Below are 22,545 nucleotides of genomic sequence, written 5' to 3' on the forward strand. Positions count from 1 at the left end.
TGTGGCAATGCACATCTAGAATCTCAACAGAAACACAGCGAATCTTGGCGTTCACTTGCCATCTGGCCTACAGAAGAGATGAGTTCTAGGTTAAATGAGAGACCCTGCCTCAAAAAGTAAGATGAGGCTGCAAAATGGCTGAGAGTAAAGGCACTCACCACTGAGCTTGAGGAACCTAAATTTGATTCTTCGGGCATAGATTGTGTAGATAGAACAGACTCCTACACGTTATCCTCTGATTTCCACTGGGATGTGTGTGTGTGTGTGTGTGTGTGTGTGTGTGTGTGTGCGCGCGCGCGCGCGCACATACACACACACACACACACACACACACCATAACTCAATAAAAAACAAGCGGAGCTGGGCATAGTGGCATATACCTTTAATCCCAGGCAGGAAGAGGCAGGTGGCTCTGTGAGTTCAAGAACAGCCTGGGCTACATAGGGCGTTCTAGGACAACTAGATTACATAATACAAAACAAAACAAAACAAAAATACTAATAATAGATAAAAATGAGGTGGAGAGCAATTGATAAATACCTGATAACATCAGTCTCTGGTACACACACACACACAGTTTTTTATACACAGAATTGAGGAAATACATTTGTCTCCTTAAGACAGGAGTATACTGTGTAGCACAGGCTGTGGCTGCTGCTTCAGCCTTCTTGGGATTACAGACATGAACCTCCGCAGCTACTTTCAATTTGTATTCTAATGCAATAAGGGGAAGCTGCCTGGGATAAATTAATTAAATGCACTGCTTTGGAGAGTAGAAAGTAAAAACCAAACCAAACCAAACAGAAAAACAAACAAAGCCCAAAACTCAGAAGGGTTCTTACCTATACCTGGATGGTCAGCCACAATGGTTACCCGATACTCTTTACAGAACACCTGGTAGGCAGACATGTTCTTCTTTTTTGGCTAGTGCCGCAAAGAAAGCAGAACAGGGCAGAAGGTGATTAGGACCCAATAGTATATTCTCAACAGTCATTCTCCAGTCACAAAAGCTGAAGTCCATCCTTTGAGCCAGCCTACTTGAAGAGGACAATCTAATTTGTTTTGTTTTGTTTTAAAGACAGGGTTTCTCTGTGTAGCTGTCCTGGACTCACTTTGTAGACCAGGTTGGACTGTAACTCAAGGAGATCCCCCTGCTCCTTCCTCCCAAGTGCTAGGATTAAAGGCGTGGGCCACCACCACCCAGTGATAATCTAATTTTTAATCCACGTTACTTACCACTCAGAGGTTAACAACTGATCTAACTTTGGAGTTAAAAGCCACGTGCTAAGCATCTGTGAATAGCATCATTATTATGTAAAAATCCCATGCTGCATATTTCTTTGACCACCAAGTACTGACAAAATAAGATCTCCATCCTTTCCTGAGGAGATTAAATGTTTTATCCCTGAGAATCAGAATCACACAACTTCCTTTTCTTTCTTTGTAGGTTTTTTTGAGACACAGTTTCTCTGTGTAGCCCTGGCTGTCCTGGAACTCTGGAGACCAGGCTTGCCTCTGACCCCTTGGGTGCTGGGATTAAAGAGATCATGGATCATACTATAACTCAAAGGTGGGGTTGGTCAAATGCTCCACACTTCAGCAAGGGAGCAATGATAGTTTTGTGGGAGGAAGAATTCCAAGATATCTTCCAAGACTGCTCCCTGGCGTGCATATCATGTATCTGTGCTTTTGAACAAGGTGCTAAATAAGGCTTCTGTATATCACATTACAGGGCAGAGGAGATTTTGCAGACATAGTTAAGGTTATCTAGTGAGCAGAATCTAAGTTAATCAAAAGCAAGGTTTTTCCTGAATAGGCCTGCTTTTTCTCAGGTGAGCCCTTAAACACTCAGGAGGTGGAGGCAGGTGGTTCTGTGAGCTCCACCTAGGTCAATCAGAGAGCTACATAGTGAGGCCTGGCCTTAAAATGTAAAACAAAAGAGACAAACCCACCATGTTATTTCATAGCTATCACAAACTGAATCAAAGTTGGTATACAGAGGTAAAAGAACCCAGAATAGCCAGCATCTTATTTAAAAAAAAAAAAAAAAAGCCCCATGGGCATCACTTACCACAGTACTGACAGGCACAAGAACACACACTCATACAGCACAGAGCCCAGAAATACTCACAGCAGTGCATACACTCAATTGATCTTTGACAGAGGAACAGGCAACAATACAACAGAGAAAAGACAATGTTTAAATGAACAACTAGATATTCCCACTACAACAAAAAACCTAGACACAGACTTTATACCCTTCAAAATAATTAAAATAATTATCAGGACAGCAAGACGGCTGGGGGTGGGAGTAAAGGTATTTGCTGCCTAACCTGAGGACCTGAGTTTGATGTTGGGGCCCACACGGTGGGAGGAAAGAACCTGCAAGTGGTCCTCACACATATACACCCCCCACAAAAGTCATAGAGCTCTTGAAAGATAACACAGCAGAAAAATCTCCATGACCTAGGGTATTTAGGATGAGATACCAAAGGCTTAAGTTCCACAAAAAGAACTGATAAGTTGGACTTCCTTAAAATAAACATTAATCTGGATGTGGTACATGCTTGAATTCCAGCAGGCCAACTTCAAGGTTTTTTTTTTTTTTTTTCCCCCGAGACAGGGTCTCTCTGTGTAGCCTTGGCTGGCTGGGCTGGGCTCACTTTGTAGTTCATGGAGGTCTCTAACTCACAGAAATCTTCCTGCCTCTGCCTCCCAAGTGCTGGGATTAAAATCGTGCACCACGGATCCACTGTCAAAAACCTTAACTCAGATGGGTGGTGGTGGCACACGCCTTTAATCCCAGCACTCAGGAAGCAGAGGCAGGCAGATTGCTGTGAGTTCAAGGCCAGCTTGGTTTACAAAGTAAGTCCAGGACAGCCAAGGCTACACAGAGAAACCCTGTCTCAAACAAAACAAAACAACAAAAAGCAAAAAGAAACCAACCAAACAACCAAACAAAACTAAAAAACAAAACAAAACAAAACAACAACAACAACAACAACAACAAAAACCCCAAATCCAAAAAACTTAACTCTTTTACTCTGTAAAAGTCACTGTTAGAAGAAAGAGTCCACAAACCAGGAAAAAGCACTTGCATAAATTTGATCAGGTACTATTACCCAAATGCACAATCCTAAAAATCAACAAGAAAATAATATAAACTGGACCAAAAAAGTTAAGACACCTCACCAAGAAATCAAAGCCGACAGTAAATGAGCACAGATAAAGATGCCCCTATGATGTCATCAGAGAAGCTCGTACTGAGAGTACCACAGATGACTGACCATGATCCCAGGATGTGGAGTAACAGTAGCTCTTTTCAGGTTCAGTACAAGCTGAGACGATTTCTGGACGGACTGGCCGCTTACAAGGGAGGAAGCTGGGAGAGAAGAGCTAACAGACACCCAGGAACAGAGGAAATGCCTTTATATAGCTTAGAGGGGAGCGGTTTCTGAGCTTTGAGGGAGGAGTCCATGCTTAGCATAACAGTAGGGTGACTAGATAGGACAGAAGGCTTTAATTCAGAAAGCTATCTATTGTCCCACCCTGCCTTGTGGCAGCTGCATGTAGGACTTTAGCTGAATAGGAGAGTACTAACTAGACGGGTATGAGGGGTGGAGTGGCGACCTCTTCTCACGGAGGCATCAGTGTATGCAGGGGCGGCAATGATGGTGGTGGTGGTGGTGAGGGGAGGGTGTGGAATGGGACAGCCACTTTGAAGACAGTAAAGTGTTTTTTTCTTTTTCTTTTTTTGTTTTTTCGAGACAGGGTTTCTCTTCTAGACCTGGCTCTCCTGTGTTAGTCTTGATGTCCTGGACTCACTCTGTAGACCAGGCTGGCCTCACAGAGATCTGCCTGCCTCTGCCTCCTGAGTGCTGTAATTAAAGGCATGCACCACCATGCCCAGCTAAGTAGCTTTTCTTAAAGTAAATATACCTCATCATACAGTCCTTCTTGCTTCTTGGTATTTACCCACTGGATCTGAGAACATCTCTCCACATAAAATAGACCATGGATGGCTATAGAAGCTGGAGAGCAACTCAGACAGCCTGCAGCTGGAGAACAAATGAACTGTGGTTCAACCAAACAACAAAGCCACTATTTAGAGCTGAGAGAACAAGAGACAAACTAGTATTATAACATAAAAAGGCCACCTACAAACAATTCTAATTATGTATCATTCTGAAAAAGGCAAAATATGGGGGAAAGAGTGATGGAAACAGGTAGAGAATTGAGTTTTTAGGGTACTTAAAAGTATTTTGTATAAGTCAGGTATGGTGGCACACGCCTTTAAAAAATTTTTTTTAATTTATTATAATTTATTCAGATTACATCCCTGCTCTTGTATCTTCCCATTCCCACCCTCCTTCCCTCTTCCCCTAGACTTCTGACAGAGGGGACCATCTCCCCCACCCTATGACTACAGCTTTTCAGGTCTCATCCCTATAGCCTGCTTCCCTTTCCTCTCTGTGTTGTTGGGCCTCCCCACCAAGAGAAAGTGACCAAATGGTGGCACCAAAGTTCATGCAGTAAACCTAGACCCCCAATTCAGATCTAGCCAATAGACAGCTCATTCTCCGCAGTTGTGGGGAGTTGGGACTGCCTCTGGTACACGCCTTTTAATACCAGCATTCAGGAGGCAGAGGCAGGCCTCTGAGTTCGAGACCTGTCTAGTCTACAAAGGGGAGTCCAGGACTGTTTAAAAAAAAAAAAAGGTATCTTGTGATGCTACACTACGAGACAGGGCATTTTCTTCACTCAGAGAATGGACAACACTGAGTGCAATCATAGTTACACTATGGGCTTATATGAAGTTATGTCAATCTGAGTTTGGGTTTATCAGCTGTAACATGTACACTGGTATGGGATGTTGATAGTGGAGGAGGCCATGTGTGTGGGGACAGGAAATATATGGTATATGTCCACATCTTCTTTCTCAGTCTTGCTGTGATTCAAAAGACTTTGTTTTTCTTTTTTTGAGACAGGCTTTGGCAGGCCTGGAACTCACTATGTAAACCTGGCTGGCCTCCAACTCAAAGTAATCTACCTCCCTCTGTCTTAGAAGGCTTAAGGGCAAGCACTGCTAGTTCAAGGTCAGCATGAGCTCTCAAGGAAGCTAAAAGTAAAACAAACCAAAAAACAACACCCCCCACAAAACATAGCAATATTAGATATAAAAGAATAACATTCAAATGGAATGTTGGAGAGAAAATAATGTTCTGTGGGTTCCACAGCTATAGGAAACCCCATGCCAACATCCTGAGTACGCCCTAGAAGGGAATGCCATCAGCTGAGCATTCAACTTCAGTCTGGTGAGATCCTAAGCACAGGACCAGGATGAGCTATTTAGGCTTCCACTCTACAGAATTGGGTGGGAACTCGTGAATGCTGCTTTAAACAACAAAGTTTTGATAGTCTGTGAACTATGCTGCACTAGTAATTGGTTCTTTTCATTCCTTCTGTACATTTAAAAATAGAAGCTGTGGCATCAGGGAAGCTAATACAAAGGGGATGACTGAGTGAAAATGTTTGACCTACAAGAGACAAAACAAGGGGAGGCCAGCAAGAATTTTCATTTAAATAATAAAGGTCAGTTGGGGAGGTGTTACAGACCTTTATTCCCAACATTTAGGAGACAAACAAAGGCAGCTTTATTACTATAAGTCCAGACCAGCTTAATTCAGTTCTAACTCTGACCAGAAAAACAAGTAGGCTAACTGTACACCTTTACCTCTTGCCCATTCCTCCAAGTCCAGCCCCCCAGTCTCATCCCTAGCTCTGTAGTAGACCCCCTGCTGTGGCCTCTCCTTACTCTGCCCCACTCCCAAATGACTAAGCAGACACTAGTGGAACACCATGCTTTCATCTCTCCTGTGGAACCCCCCACCTCCTCCCTGTTCCTAACGGTCAGCTCCTAATACCAGAAATTCATTTTACATGCTCCATACCCCACCAGTGGCCACATCTATCAGGACATAAAGGATTTCCTAATAGGCAACACACAGCCATCACAGTCTCCTAAGAACCTGAGAGGAAACGAACCAAGGATTAAAACACTCCCTCCCCTCAAAATACAAGACTAGGTATCAGCATCTAGAATTACAGTTTCCCCAAACTCAGATGTCTAGATGCCAGCAGAAAAACACAATAACAGCCAGGACAGTATGTGTCTAGTAGAGCCCAAAACCTTAACCCAGAAATCCCTGATTACTTCAACATAGCTGAAGCACAAGAAAAGAACCTTAAGCAGCCTTTATGAATATAATAGAGGCCCTCAGAATGGAAATGAATAAATACCTTAAAGAAATCTATAAAAGAGCAAACTGGACGGAAATGAATAAAACAGTTGAAGACCCGAAAGTGGAAACAGAATCAATAAAGAAAATCCAAACTGAGGAATTCTGGAAATAAAGATTAGGAATTAATAGGAACCAGAGGAAGGCCTCACCAACACAGTACAAACCATGGAGTAAAGAATCTCAGACACTGAAGACAAGAGAGAAAATGGATACATTGGACAAAACATTCCTAAAACATTCAGGAAGCTGGACTTGGTAGCACATATCTATAATCCCAGCACTCAGGGAGGAAGGGGCAGGCAGAGCTCTGTGAGTTTGAGACAAGTCTGATCTACAAAGTGAGTCCAGGACAGCCAAGACTAACAGAAAAACCCTGTCTGGAAAAATAAAACAAAACAAATAAAATCCAGGAAATCTAGGACATCATAAAAACATCACATCTAAGAATAATAGGAATAGAGGAAGGAGAAGAAACCCAGGTCAAAGGCACAAAAAAAAAATCTTCAACAAAATCCTAGAAGAAAATTCCCTGGGGCTGGAAAGAGGGCTCAGTGGTTATGAGCATGGACTGCGCTTCCAGAGGTCCGGAGGTCAATTCCTAGCACCCACATGGTGGTTCACAACGAACTATAATGTGGTCTGATGCCCTCTTCTGACTTGTGGGTGTACATATAGGCAGAGCACACTGTATACATAATAACAAATAAATAAATCTGAAAAAAATTTCCCCTAACATAAAAAAAGAAATGCCTAGCAAAATACAAGAAGCATACAGAACACCAAATAGATTATACCAGAAAAGAAAAGTCCCCTCAGTATATAATAATCAAAACACTAAATGTACAGAACAAAGAAAGAATTTTAAAAGCTGCAATGGAAAAAGACCAAGTAACATACAAAGACAGACCTATTAGAATTATACCTGAGTCTCAATGGAGACTCTAAAAGCCAGAATAGCCTGGATAGATATGCTATAGACTCTAAGAGATCACAGATGCCAGCCAAGACTACTATACACAGCAAAACTTTCAATAAGATATTCCATGGTAAAAACCAAATTTAAGCAATAACTGTCTAAAAATCTAACTCCTATAGGAGGCACTAGAATAAAAGCTCTAATCTAAAGAGAAAACACAGAGAATAAATAACCTCAGAAGAGCAAATCAAAAGAGAGAAAGCACACAACCACCACCAATAATAACAAAATAGTAGGAATCAACAAACAGTGCTCATTGATTGGTATCTCTCAAAGTCAATAGTCTCCTTTCCCCAACAGAATGGATGGGAAACAGGATTCATCCTTCTGCTGCATCCAGGAAACACACCTTCACATCAAGGATAGATATCAACCTCAGGATAAAAGAATGGAAAAAGATATTCCAAGCAAGCTAGTGTAGCCATTTTAATATCTGGCATTTCAAACCAAAACTAATGAAAGAGATAGGGAAGGACACTACATACTCAAAGGAAAAATCCACAAATAGACTTTGTGGTTCTTAACATCTATGTACCAAACACAAGGGCACCCAAGTTCATAAAAGAAGCACTACTACAGCTTCAATCACATACTGACCCTCACGCTGATAACGGGAGACCTCAGTAGTCCACTCTCACCAATAGTCAGATCACCCAGGCCAAAACTAGAGAAATGCTGGACCTAACATGTTAAAAACCAAACAGATCTAGCAGATATTTACAGAACCGTTTACCCAAACATAAAAGAATATACATTCTTCTTAGCACTTCATGGAATCTTCTCCAAAACTTACCATACACTCGGCCACAAAACAAGAGTCAACAGATACAAAAAATTGAAATAACGCCCTGCATCCTGTCAGACCGCCATGGGTTAAAGGTAGATACCAACAACAGGAACCGCAGAAAGTTGACAAACTCGTGGAAACTGAACTCATTAGTGTCAAGACATAAACTAAGAAGTGGAAGTCTTTCTAGGATTGAATGAAAATGAATACACAACACACCTAAACTTACAGGACACAATGAGAGTAGTTCTAAGAGGCAAGAGCACAGCACTAAGTGTCTATATTTAAAAAAAAAAAAAAAAGAGATCTCATACTAGCAACTTAACAGCACACCTCAAAGTTCTAGGGAAAAAAAAAACAGAAATCATACTCCAAAAAGGAGATGGTAAGATAATCAAACTCAGGGCTGAAATCAATAAAATAGAAACAAACAAAAACCAATACAAAGAATCAGTGAAACAAAGACTTGCTTTTCTAAAGGAAAAAAAAAATTAAGTAAGATTGAAAAACCCTAGCCAGGCATGGTGGTACACACCTTTATCCCAGCACTTGGGAGGCAGAGGCAGGTAGATCACTGTGAATTCTAGGCCAGCCTGGTCTATAAAGCAAGACCAGGACAGCTACACAGAGAAACCCTGTCTCGAAAAACCAAAACCAAAACCAAAACCAAAACCAAACCAAACCAAACCAAACCAACCAACCAAACACCTAACCCAAATGACTAAAAGGCAGAAAGTAAATATCAAAATTAACAAAATTAGAAATGAAAAGGGAAACATAACAAACAACATTGAGAAAATCCAGAGAATAATAAAGGTATACTTTAAAACTTGTATTCCACCAAATTGGAAAAATCTGACAGAAAATAATAATTTTGCTGAAATATACCATTCAACAAAGTTAAATCAAGATCAGAAAATCAATTTAGACAGACATATAATTCCTAGTGAAATAGATGCAGTTATTAAAAGTCTCTCAGCTGCTGGTTGTGGTGGTCTTTAATCCCAGCACTTTCAATGTAGAGGTAGGCCTCTTGACTTCAAGGCCAGCCTGGTCTACAAAGTGAGTTTCAGGACAGCCTGTTACACAGAGAAACTCTTTCTGTTTGTTTGTTTCTTTCTTTCTTTCTTTCCTCTCTTTTTTTTTCTTCTTTTGTTTTGTTGTTATACAGAGCTCTTGAACTCACAGAGATCAGTCTTCAGTGCTGGGCTGAAAAACCCTTTTTTCAAGAAAACAAAACAAAACAAAACAAAACAAAACCAGTCTCCCAAGCAAAAAAGCCCAAGGCTAGATGGCTTTAGTGTAGAAATCTACCAGACTTTGTAAGAGTTAATGCCAATACTGTTCAAATTATTCCACAAAATGGAAACAGAAGGAACATTGCCCAATTCATTTTACAAGGCCATAGCTACCCTAATACCAAATAAAAACCCAACAAAGAAAAGAGAACTGCAGATCAGTTTCCTTTATGAGCATACAGCAGAAATGCTTTTTAAAAAAAATCTAAAAAAACTAAACAAAAAACCTTGCAAACTAAACCCAAGAACACATTAAAAAGATGATCCACCATGAGCAAGTATGCTTCATTCCAAAGATACAGGGATGGTTAAGTATATGAAAATCAATAAATGTAATCTACCCGGTTGTGGTGGTACACACCTCTAATCCCAGTAGTCGGGGAGGCAGAGGCAGGTGGATCTCTGTGAGTTCGAGGCTAGCTTGGTCTACAAAGCAAGTTCAGGACAGCCAAGGCTACACAGAGAAACTCTGTCTTGAAAAACAAACAAAGAAAAAAGTAATCTATCATATAAACAAAATGAAAGATAAAAGCCATATAATCATATCATATTAGACATAGAAAAGGCCTTTGACTAAACCCAATATCCCAATCATGATAAAAGTTCTGGAGATTAGGGATACAAGGAGTGTACCTCAACATAATAAAAGCAGTTTACAGCAATCCATAGCCAATATTAACTGAAATATAGAGAAACTCAAACAGGTCCACTAAAATCAGGAACAAGACAAGGCTGTCCACTTCCTCTATATCTATTCAATATACAGTAGTTGAAATTTTAGCTACAGCAATAAGACAACTGAAGGAGAGCAAAGGGATACAAAATGGAAAAGAAGAAGTCAAAATATCTTTATCTGTAGATGATATGATAGTGTACATAAGTGACCCTAAAAATTAGACTAGGGAACTCCTATAGCTGATAAACACCTTTAGCAATGTGGCTGGACAAAAGATTAATTACAAAAAAATCAGTATCCCTCCTATATACAAATGACAAATGTATTGAGAATGAAATCAGGCACTTTTCACAATAGCTGAAAATAATACAAAACATCTTGGGGCAACTCTAACCAAACAAGTGAAAGACTTGAATGATAAAAACTTCATGTTTTTGAAGAAAGAATTTGAAAAATATAACAAAAGATGAAAAGATCTCCCACACTCATGGACTGATAGGATTAATATAGTAAAAATGGCCATTCTACCAAAAGCAATCTACACATTCAATGCAATCCCCATCAAAATTCTAATACAATTCTTCACAGATCTTGAAAAGCTAATTTTCAGCTTCCCAAGGAAACATATACATGCATGCATATTCGTGCGCGCGCACCCACACACACAGAATAGGTAAAACAATCCTGAATAATAAAAGAACTAGGAAGTATCATTATTTTCAACTTAAGTTGCACTACAAAGCTATAATTGAATAAAAAAGAAAAAAAGGTATAATACTAGCACAAAAACAGACACATTAATTAGTGAAATCAAGTCGAGGACTCACACATAAATCCTGGGACACTTGATTTTTGATAGAGTCCAGAAATACAAGCTGGAAAAAAAAATAGCATCTTTAACAAATAGTGCTGGTCAAACTGGACAGCTGCATGTACAAGAATCCAAATAGATTCATACTTATTACTCCATACAAAACAACTCCAAATCTACTAAAGACTGACAACATAAAAACAGGTAAACAGAACCTGATAGAAGACAAAATGGGGGGGAAATTTAAAATAAATAAATTAATAAAAATAAAAATGGAAGGAGAAAATGGGGAGTAGCCTTGAATGCATTGGCATAGAAGACTTTCTAAACACCGATAGCACAGGCACTAAGATCAACAATTAATAAATGGGACCTCATGAAACTGACAAGTTTCTGTATAGAAAGGATACCAGCTGGGCACCATGGTGCACATCTGTAATGTTAGTACTCAGGGAGGTAGAGGCAGGTGGGATCTCTGTGAATTCGACGCAAGCCTGGTCTACAAAGCAAGTTCCAGATAGCGTAGTCTATACAGTGAAAACCTGTCTTGAAAAATAAAAGGAAAGAAAACAGAACAAAAAAAGAAAATGGTGCCATCAGCCTAGTATGTTGGCATACGCCTGTGATCCCAGCACTTGGGAAGCAGAGGCAGGTGGATCACTGTGAGTTTGAGGACAGCTGGTCTACAAAGCAAGTCCAGGACAGCCAAGGCTACATACCCTGTTTTGAAAGCCAAAAAAGAAAGAAAAGGATACCATCATTATGACAGAGGCAGCATATAGAATGGGGAAAGATTTTTATCAACTAATTACATATCCACTAGAGGGCTAAAATCCAAAATACATAAAAAACTAAAACAAAATTAAAAACCGGACTATCTATGCTTGAATACAATGTTACAGGTAGAAATGGTTTTGGTGTTTGATGAGCTAAGTCACAATAGGATATTAAAACAAACAAGACAAGACAAAAAGATCCCCCACTAACTCCTTTGATGATCTTGTTAAGGAATCCCATTCAACTTTTTTTGTATCACATAACCAAGAAGCTGACGAAAATTCCTCTTCATGATGATAATTTAAGATGTAGTTCTTCAAGGTTGCCAAACACAAACAGCCAAAACACTATGAATGTAACATGAATATAATTCCCGATTGTTCCTGTGTTCTTCTTGCTGTATGTAGTTTATTTTATGTATGTGTAATAATATAAATGTATATGTAAAAAATTATAATTAGAAAAACTAAATAAATAAATAAGGGAAAAAAAGGTGTAGTTTTAACAATGAAACATCTTGGGGTTAAAACACCGCATAGGTATCATATGAATCATATGAAACTGGGGGTTTGAAGAGTAGCTCAGTGGTAGAGTACTTGTCTGGCACGTGAGATGTATGGGTTCAACTTCTAGCACACACTCACATGCATATGTGCACACATGCAGAGTTGGCTTTCTCATGTTAGGAAGGAAAGGTAGGAGTCAAATCCTCTTAGTCTCCCTAAAGTAAAAGATGTGGACAGTGCCTCTAATATACCAGCTGTTGACAATGGCTAGGAAGGAGACACTTAAAACAACTATACCCACTGAAGCTTTGCTGAACTGAGGTAACTTTATGCTGGAGCCAGGGACTGAGAGCCAGCGTACTAGAGCACTCTTTGAGAGTGTGGTTATGTAGTGCAATATGACCTCAACTTGTTCACTTCTTGCTGCACACTGAGTGCCAGGGTTACAGACATGAGCCACCATGATCAGCTCTGATATTTTGTTTTCTTGGATTTAAAAATACTTTTAGGTTTGTCAAATATGAATTATGGGACAGACATAGTGGACCTTGCCTGTAATCTTAGCATTCTGAAGGCTGCGGCAGGAAGATCATAAGTTCAAGGCCAGCTTGGGTTATATAGAGACCTGCTTAAAACAAAACAAAACAAAAAACAAAGATTGGGGATGTGTATCAGTGATAGAGCATCTGCACACTATGCACAAGGCCTTGGGTTTGGTTTCCCAGGACAGTACAAACAGAAGAACATATTACTAAAACTAACATGGTGCTCAGTAGCCATGTATGTATAGTGGAAAAGATCACAGGCGCAGAGAAGGTTAAGGGATCTATGGGGAAGTCTGGCTCCACACCCATTCAGATTCCTTCTTTTGTCAAATGGGGTAATGATAGCAATCAAATCAATGATGGCTGATAGATAAAACGTCTAGGAAAGCCTAACTTATGCAGGAACTCAACAGAGAGGAACTCTTGCCCTTTATTTTTGTTATTCAGGCTTGGTTTAGCTTGAGGGAGAACTTACACAGCAGGTCTAATGGTAACTTAGATTTTAGTGTCTGAGCACACTGGCACCCTATTCCACACACACAGATAAATAAATGACTATAATAAAAGCTTTTTGTTTGATTGTTTGTTTTTTTCGAGACAGGGTTTCTCTTATAGTTCTGGCTGGCCTGGCCTGGCTTTGTAGACCAGGCTGGCCTTGAACTCACAGAGATCCACCTGCCTCTGCCTCCTGTGTGTTTGGATTAAAGACGTGCAGCACAACATCCAGCCTTTATTTATTTATTTTTTTATTTATTTTGGATTTTTGAGACAGAGTTTCTCTGTGTGGCCTTGACTGTCCTGGACCTGCTTTGTAGACCAGGCTGGCCTCAAACTCACAGGATTCACTTGCCTCTGCCTCTCAATTGCTGGGGTTAAAGGTGTGTGCCACCACCTCCTGGCCCCACACCCAGTCTTTAATAAAAGCTTTTTAAAGGAAAATTTCTATCATGATGGGATTAGCTTTCGATGGGAATCAACATGTATACAAGTACTAACCAGGCTCATGGCATCTCCTCTTCCCCATTATTGCACACATACCATCTGGTTTTTATTCTAGTTTTAACTATTCTCCCAAATTCTTGGTTATACACACTGCTCCTGCCTAGATAATGATTTTAACAACTAGCATTTATTGAAAGCTAGCCATAAAGCTAGCTATAGCAAAGACAAAGTTGCCAAAGGTTGTGGCTTCTCAGTGTCCAAGTGTTTTCCACAGTGCTGGGGACCAAACCTAAAGAATTGGGAATGAAAAGGGCTGCAGCACTGAGCTATGTCATGAGCCCCTTCCAAGAGGGTTTATATGTGGTATTTGTTTTTTATCCCAACAATTCCAGAAAACAGTCTTTTTATGGACACTAGCATGGCTGAGACTAGAAACGACCTTGAGAGGTGCTAAGGACCTAAGCTGTCAGGGCTGCTGCTTCCCTTTAAAACACCTACAACATGCAGCAGTGGCTGAGGCAGGTTCTCAGAGAGCTACAAGCATCACCTCATTTAACCATCAGCCTAGGCTGAGTACTGACGTTACCCTGGGCAAGTTACAGAACTTATCTAGCATTACAGAGCTTCTGTTGTAAAGTACAAAGTTTACCTTGCATTTACTTACTTATTAGGGGGAGAATGTGATGTCCAGACGCCTATGCATGACATTTCTCTGCTGCCAGCAATTTGGGTTGAACTGAGGTCCGCAGGCTCTTTTATAAGCACCAATACCAGCGAGCCCTCTCTGGCCCATCCCACTTCTAAGGGGAAGCGCCAGGACTCAGAATCAGTGGTCTTGGCTCCTCAGCCCACACCTTCAAAACACTTAACTATGTTAAACGTCTTGTGCTTTTTTCTTAAAATCTCAATGAAAATCACTGTCTGCCACACCAATCATTTTTCCTAATCCTTATTTTTGCTATAGACCATCACAGAATGTAAGGTGAAGTTTTAGCCCTGGCAGGTGGCCATCCAGTCTCTACCTGTTTCTCTTATTTCTGAGGAAGCAGGCCCAAAGCACTCTTCCTATTTCTGGATGAACTTTTCCCTCAACTTATTATTTTTTTTAAGTGTATGTGCATGTATGAATGTGCAGGAACACAAAGTCATCAGAAGAAGACGTCAGATCACTGGGTGCTGGAATTGGAGGCACTTGTGAGCCACATGGATGTGGATGCTGGGAACCAAATTCAAGTTCTCTGCAAGAGATCCAAGCACTGAGCAACTGAGCCATCTGTCCAGCACTTCCTTGATTTAAATTTTCTTTTTTCTTTACTTAAACATTTATTAATTGAGCATGTTTGTATGTGTATGTGCATGCATGAGAGTGTCACAGTGGAGAGGTCACAGGACAATTTGTAGGAGTCAGTTCTCTCCTACCACGTGGAACCTGGAAAGTAAGCTCAGGCCTGGTGGCAAGTGCCCTTCATACTCTTTAAGCCATTTCCCCTGCTGATAGTTAATTTTTATAAAAAAGCAAGAAAAGATACATTTTGAACTTCATAAGGAATTTTATGTCTAGGTCAGGTTAAAAACATTATATATGTACTATAAATATCTGTTGAATATGTGATTAGATCCAGCACTCGGGAAGCAGAGGCAGGTAGATCATTGTGAGTTTGAGGCCAGCCTGGTCTACAAAGCAAGTCCAGGACAGCCAAGGCTACACAGAGAAACCCTGTCTCGAAAAACAAAACAAAACAAAACAAAACAAAAAAACACAAACCAAACCAAAATAAGATTATTTTACCCTTTATTCTCCAGCTCCCCACTTGTAAGGTTGTGTTCACATTTCCTTCAGTCTCTTAAATCTATTCTTTGTGTCTCTCCCAGGATTCTATCAGTGGCCTCTGTACTACCACAATCCTAAGCTGCTAGGCTGGTCTATTATAACCTACCTGTGTGTTGTTCACTTTCATATTGCCACTGGGAGCATACCAAAATGTGCCTTAGAAACCATGGTTAACTGCCTTAGTTTTTATTGAAGAGGTTCTCTACAATCTAATCCCAGTCTACCCTTCAAAAAAAAAAATATATATATATATATATATATATTTTTTTTTGTTTGTTTGTTTTTTTTTTTGTTGTTGTTTTGTTTTTAGAGACAGGGTTTCTCTGTGTAGTCTTGACTGTCCTGGACTCACTTTGTAGACCAGGCTGGCCTCGAACTCACAGCGATCCGCCTGCCTCTGCCTCCCAAGTGCTGGGCTGGAGAGGTGGCTCAGCGGTTAAGAGCACTGGCTGCTCTTCCAAAGGTCCTGAGTTCAACTCCCAGCAACCACATAGTGGCTCTCAGCCATCTATAACGAGATCTGGTGCCCTCTTCTGGCGTGCAGGTGTACATGTAGGCAGAACACTGTATACATACATAATAAATAAATAAAAATCTATATATAAAAAGGTGTGCGCCACCACTGCCCAATATTATTTCATCTACTCATGACACACCGACAAAGCCAGTCACCAGGAGGACTGTCCGACTTAACAAAGAGAAGAGGGATATATATAAACCAACCAGAAGGCTGGGAATTTGGTAATGGGCGAGGGAACTCTCTAGAATGAGGATGTCTAACTTAAAGATGCGGTTACACTGGTATGTGCATTTGCCAAAGATCATATCAGATGGTTTACTTACCAAATGAACATTTTACCCTATGTGAGTTTTATCCGGAAAAAGTCAGTAGGTAATAATCTCATTAAGCCCCGACCTGCTGCCTTCTTGCAGCGCACTCAATAAATTATTACAGGAAAAAAAGAAAAAAAAGAAAGAAAAGGAAAAAGAAAAGGCCTTGAAAATTCAACTCAGGTTAATGACATACAAGTTGCAGATGACCGTGACAGTCCCAGCACTCCTAAGGTACAGGCAGAAGGATCACCTCAAGTGCATGGCCAGCCATGGATGCGTGGCCAGATCCTGTCTCAAAACCCCAAAACCAACCTAAACCAAACAACACAAAAGGAAACTGTGAACTGAGAACCTTTGACAAGGGCCTATGCTGCTCACTATGAATTCCTTCAACTCTTGTTTAACAAGTTTCATAAAACACCAAGAAAAAAGATTTCGTTTTGAATTTGGGCTGACTGGGAATACAGAGGGAGATAGAGTGGGAGGTGTGGGCCTTGTTAGTGCTCAGCTAGTGACATAAGGATGTGAGGCACCAAGGGACCAGGGGACATTGGGAGCAGGATCTCAGTGGAGCTGCTTCCTCTGCATCCATGACTTCTACTGCCCGCCATGCTCTTCTCTGAGCGCCCACACTCAGCCCTGTGATTTGCTTATGGCATTGTTATCTACCCTATCATAAGCAGGGTGCTGATAACAGAACCACACAGAATATCCACCTGACTTCATCTATCAATTTGTAAATGAACAAATAAAACCCCGCCATATCCAGATGTCTGTCCTGACAATGTATATCCAAGGTATGGCTTTTACATACACAAACACACATGCATATAATGTATGGTAGAGAAAACTTGCAGCCTGTCCTTTATAGACAGAGATAAAATTCCCATTCCCAAATTATTTTTGTTTTATTTTATCTTAAATTCTGAGACAGAGTCTGGCTATGTAACAAGCTGGCTTTGAACTTGGTTCTCCTGACTCTGCTTCCCAAGTGCCTGCTACCATGTCTGCCTCCTGCCACCCCCCTTTCTTTTTGGAAACAGTGTTATTAAGGTTGAGCATGAATTGTAATTCCCCTGCCTCAGCCTCTCAGATTCTAGGGTTCCAGGCTTAGACTACCACATGGTACCCAAATTCTAAATATAGTTGGTTATCCTTTTCTTAGTAGCTTTTCTTTCAGATTTTGTATATTTCACTTTGTATTGTTTTGCTTGTTTGTTTTTGCTTTTTGAGACAGAGTTTCTCTGTGTTGCTCTTTTTTGTTTCAGTTTGGTTCACTTTGTAGAAACATAAGCAAAGAGCATGGAATGACTGGTTTTAGGTGACAAAATTATTTATACTTTCTATTACTGAGAGAAAAATTGATGTTTTCTTTAGGGCCTTAATAATTCATTCATGGGATACGTTCATAAGATTCCTTGATTGGGCTGGAGAGATGGCTCAGAGTTTAAGCTTACTGACTGCTCCTCCGGAGGTCCTGATTTCAATTCCCAGCAACCACATGGTGGCTTACAACCATCTATAATATGATCTGATGCCTTCTCCTGGACTGCAGGTGTACATGCAGGCAGAGCACTGTATACATAATAATAAGTAAATAAATATATAAAAAGAAGATTCCTTAGTTTTTTTGTTCTGTTTTTTTTTTGAGATAGGGGTTCTCTTTGTAGCCTTGTCTGTCCTTGACTCCCTTCATAGACTGAGCTGGCCTCAAACTTACAGAGATCTGCCTGCCTGCCTCCCTGAGTGCTGGATTAAATATTCACACCATCATGCCTGGCTAAGACTTCCTTGTTTTATTTCTGAGTTTATAAATTTACTTTTCCTTTTTTGTTTTTTGAGATGAGGTCTTACCCACACTGGTTTTGAACTTTTCCTCCTCCTGCCTCAGCTTCCTGAGTATTGAAAGTGTCCTGAATGGGCTACCACACCCAGCTCTGAGTTTATAAACTCCTAATAAAAATAGTTGTTAATTTGATGTCTTTACCACATCCTAAAACATATCTGGTGCCGGGCGTGGTGGCGCATGCCTTTAATCCCAGCACTCGGGAGGCAGAGGTAGGTGGATCACTGTGAGTTCGAGGCCAGCCTGGTCTACAAAGTGAGTCCAGAATGGCCAAGGCTACACAGAGAAACCCTGTCTTGAAAAACCAAACCAAACCAAACCAAAACAAACCAAAACAAAACAAAAACCATATCTGTTGGGAGCCTTCCCCAGGGGTCAGGTGACTGACTTCTTACTCCTATCTCTCCAATGGACAGGGAGCTCCAAGGTCAAGAATCCTGTTCTTGGGCTTGAGTGACACTTGGCCATTAAGAACACAGGCTGCTCTTACAGAGGACAGAGGTTCAGTTCCCAGTACCAACATGGCAGCTCAAATCTGTGGGTAGTTTCCATTCCAGAGGACTAATGCCTTCTTCTGACCTCTGAGGGCCACTGCATGGTCATGGCGCGCGTGTGCATACACACACACTTACTTAAGCTCATAAACATACACATAAATAAAAAAGAACTGTATTCTGTTGGTCTTTGCACCCTGACACAGTAAGCACTCAAACAGTGAAATGATACTTCAGATACCAGAAAGGATATGAAGGAATATTTCCCACTAATCCTGACCAGTTAAAATAAAGTTGTGAGCTCACTTTAACTTGATCAGTTTAGGAAACCTCCTCCAAAATAACCTAACGAGCCATCTTTTCACAGTTCTCAACTGCTCTGACAGACAGAGGGTGCTAAGGGAAAGAAATGGGGTATAGTTACTTCTAAGAATCATGGTGTTCTTAAGCCTTTGATCAATAGGTTAGGAGAACTGCTCTAGTAAGACAAGCCAAGGGGGACGGGGCTGGAGAGATGGCTCAGTCATTAAGAGCACTGACTGCTCTTCCAGAGGACCTAGGTTCAATTCCCAGCACCCACATGGCAGCTAACTACTGTCTGTAACTCCTGTTCCAGGAGATCTGACACCCTCACAGATACATATGTGCAGTCAAACACCAATCTACATAAAATAAAGACAAGCCAGGAATAATTGCTGTCACTTTTCCCTAGACAAACCTGGCAATTGGTAATCTTGTTTGCCTTGTGCCATCTCATCAGTTCAACGGCGGCTGTCACTTGCTTGGCTCAAGGCTACTTCCTACCCAGGAAGAACCTGTTTCACAGATACCCCTTCCCCTTACCTTTTCTCCCCTCTCTCTCTCTCTGTCCTTCTCCTCTCTTTTCTTTTTCTTCTCCCCATGTCCGTCTGTGTGGAGAGCAGAAAGTGACAGGGCAGGGATACTGGAGGCAGGGCCGGGCATTACTGCATGCTCCCGAGAAGAGCCATGCTCTCGGGCGGAGCTTGATGCCAGGCCTGAACTTTTCTTGGTCCGAGAGTGCCGCTTTTCCTTGTGTCTGTCCTTGTCCTTCTTCTTCTTGCTCTTCTTGGACTTCTTCTTCTTCTTGATTTCCCTGTAAGAATCATCTATCACCAGCTCCCCAGCCTCCAGCTCCCCACCGGAGGACGACTCAGACTCTACTAGAATGGGGTCCAGGCCTGTGATGTCAAGGTTAGTACTGTGGGATTCTGGAAGCTGGGAGGTATCAGAGCCACAGCCCTCGGGGCCAGGAGATGAATGTGAGTCTGAGGACGACTTGTGCTTTTTCCGGGCTGTTTTCAGGAGGCTCTGTAGCTCGTGTCCTAGGAGTAAAGCACCTTGCTCGTCCCGAGCTAATTTCTTGGACGACTTTTTCAGAGAAGCCTGTTGGGCAGGGTACTGAAAAGCTTCCTCCTCCACCGAGCTGGTTCCCTTCTCCTTTGGGGACAGAATAAGTTTCATCTTTAGGCCATCGGGCTCACGCAGTGTCAGTGTCTCTGTGTTCACATAGAGTGGCTTCATTTTTTTGGGTTTGTGAGCGCTGCTGTCCTCCAGGGAGAGCTCTCCACTGCTTCCGTTGCCCTTCTTCCTGTGGTGTTCCTTTCTGCTCTCTGAATGGCTTGAAGAACTGGAGGATTTCTCCCCTGTCTTCTTGGAGGACTTGGCACCTGCTGCCAGTGGGGAGGTGATAGCTTTCAACAGGTCCATTGCTGTGTCGGCCGACTGTGGGCTAGACTTCTTCTTTTTCTTCTGTGATGATTCCAAAGACGAAAGGTCTAGAACAATCAAGAGAAATACTGTCAATAGGACAGTAAGGAACTTCTAGCAAGTGTCCTTCTCAAATCAAAATCACCCAACTGGCATGAGGAAAAGGCTAATAGGAACAATTTTGAGGGGAGACACTTTGGTTCTAACATTCAAAGAGAAACCCCGTGGTACTTCTTGGCTTGGTAGATTCGGCCTTTGGCCCTGGAGACCATTCTTGCCACTAAAGCTGATTCTCTTCCTTGAGTCTTCACAAGAGACAGAGAGCATTCTTGGAATAGAGCTGTGGGATTAAGGGTAGTTACAATCTGGAGTAGATTGCAGATGGAGCATCACTGGTTCTTGTGCTGAGGACAAACTCATTCTAGAGGTTAGTCTCATCAGCTACACATAGAGCATAGCTAACAACATGGGTTTTGTTGAGTGGATCAATGCTGAGGAATGCCCCACAGATATGTAAAGGGCCCAAGGACTGCATTTGGCAAAGGGACACTAAGTAGCAATGGCACAGATAAGTGGATGATTGGGGGGAGAAGGAACCTGGTACCTTGTGTATCACAAATGAAGACTGTTCTTCTATGCTGAATCCTCCAAAATACCAGCCCTCCACCTCTCTCCTCCTTCACACTGGTTTATCGGCACTCAGAACAAGAACCACTGTCCTGTTAAATAGGCCACTGCGTCAGCAATATCTGGGATCCCTTCCCCTACCCCGACTCCAAGAACCAGAGATGTGCATGTCCCACCTGCAGCGCAGTCCTATCCTCACCTCCATAGTAGTAATCATCAGGGGAGTGCTTCCTCTTCTTCTTATGTGTGTCCGTCCCCAAGAAGAACAATTCACTATCCTGTGGTTAAAGAGGAGAAGAATTGGCGAATAATAAGACGGCGAGGTAACAGTTTGTAGCCATTCTTCCAGGATTCCGGCTTTTGAAAGACATCTGGAACTGACCTTTGACTTCTTCTTGGAAGAACTCCTGACCTGCGCAGCAACTTCTTCCTCTTCCCTTAGGAAGTCTTTGTAAGACCGCTTCTTTTCTCGTTGGCTTCGGCCAGCTGCAAGTCCTATGTCTTCAAAGCTGTGATCACCATCAAAGCAATCTGGGAAGCACAGGTTCATTTAGGAATGGAAATGACAAACGGACATAACAAGCAAACGCCAACAGTCCCATTTCCAAGTTAAAGTTAGGTCTCAGTGCATCCACTGAAATGCAGGGCTAAACCTAGAGGGCCAGGAAGACTTCTGATGTGCTGGCTGCAAACACAAGACTCAAACCTGAAAACGCAATGCGTCCACGCTACGCAAATGCCCAGAGTGCGTCCTCAGACATGGTTTCTTAGTAGTGATTTGGCAGGCAGATACAGACTTGCGAGGGAAGGCTGAAAAGGGTAAGGATTCATGTGCTGTGCTGCTCTGCGGGAGTCCAATGTGAGTCCTAGTCCCAGACTCCTGGACACTGGAGCTGGCGAGGACTAAGAGTGCTGCGGGAATCACCCCAACGAGCTAAGGCTCTTATTTCAGACTCTGGTGTAGGAACCCCTGTCCTGGTTTTCATGTTCACGGGCCCAGTCTGGGGATGATGTGGAGGCTGTGTCTCACACAGTACTCTGGAGCATCACTTGGTCTAGGCCGTGGTGCCCAGTCTTGGTTTCTACATCCATGGACTGCAGGGACGCAAGAGGTTATGCCCTTTGGAATGCTTCTGAGTAAGGGGTCATACCTTCTTTCTTCATGGAGTCATCATAAGCCATGGTGGTCCTGCCGGGCCTTTGAGAATGTGTGGTGCCACTGTCCAGGCTCCTTCCCGTGAACAGGACCAGGTCTGAGAAACAAAGAAGGAAAACCTTCCTGTAATGTGAGATCAGGGTGGAGAAGCAACCTTCCAGGTGGGAATTCCGAGTAATCCGAGGGCTGACTGGAAGGGACACGGGAGTGTCTTGTCAGCTCCTCACTGTGCAGATACTGGAGTTGAGCTTGCAGGGAGGATGCTAAGCTTAACTGGATCTAATTCATGTATTAAAGTTGTCATTTGAAGAAATATATTAAAACACGTAAAGAAAAAACTTCCAAAATGAATGAGAATTTCTGGAATGCCAACAGAGTAATGACACTGAGACAGGGTAGAAACTGACAT

At 41.8% G+C, this 22,545-nt stretch overlaps 1 protein-coding gene across 4 annotated transcripts in view; it reads right to left on the minus strand.

The window, feature by feature from the left end:
* The window catches only part of HMGXB4 (HMG-box containing 4), a 38,852-nt gene that overhangs the window by 10,818 nt on the left and 5,489 nt on the right, over positions 1-22,545 (minus strand). Inside the window, exons 2-6 of one of the 4 annotated variants that reach the window (XM_084756332.1) lie at positions 22,132-22,233; positions 21,363-21,511; positions 21,180-21,258; positions 19,469-20,421; positions 843-924 (exon numbers count right to left, since the gene is read on the minus strand). In XM_084756332.1, the coding sequence (XP_084612458.1) occupies positions 843-924; positions 19,469-20,421; positions 21,180-21,258; positions 21,363-21,511; positions 22,132-22,162 (1,294 nt within the window). In that variant the 5' untranslated portion in view covers positions 22,163-22,233. Of the gene's footprint in view, positions 1-842; positions 925-19,468; positions 20,422-20,957; positions 21,073-21,179; positions 21,259-21,362; positions 21,512-22,131; positions 22,234-22,545 lie in introns of those variants that run through there. The other 3 variants (XM_084756335.1, XM_084756333.1, XM_084756334.1) reach the window with 3 other exon arrangements.

This window comes from Acomys minous, assembly GCF_964271855.1.
Source record: "Acomys minous genome assembly, chromosome: 14".
Classification (NCBI taxonomy): Eukaryota; Metazoa; Chordata; class Mammalia; order Rodentia; family Muridae; genus Acomys; species Acomys minous.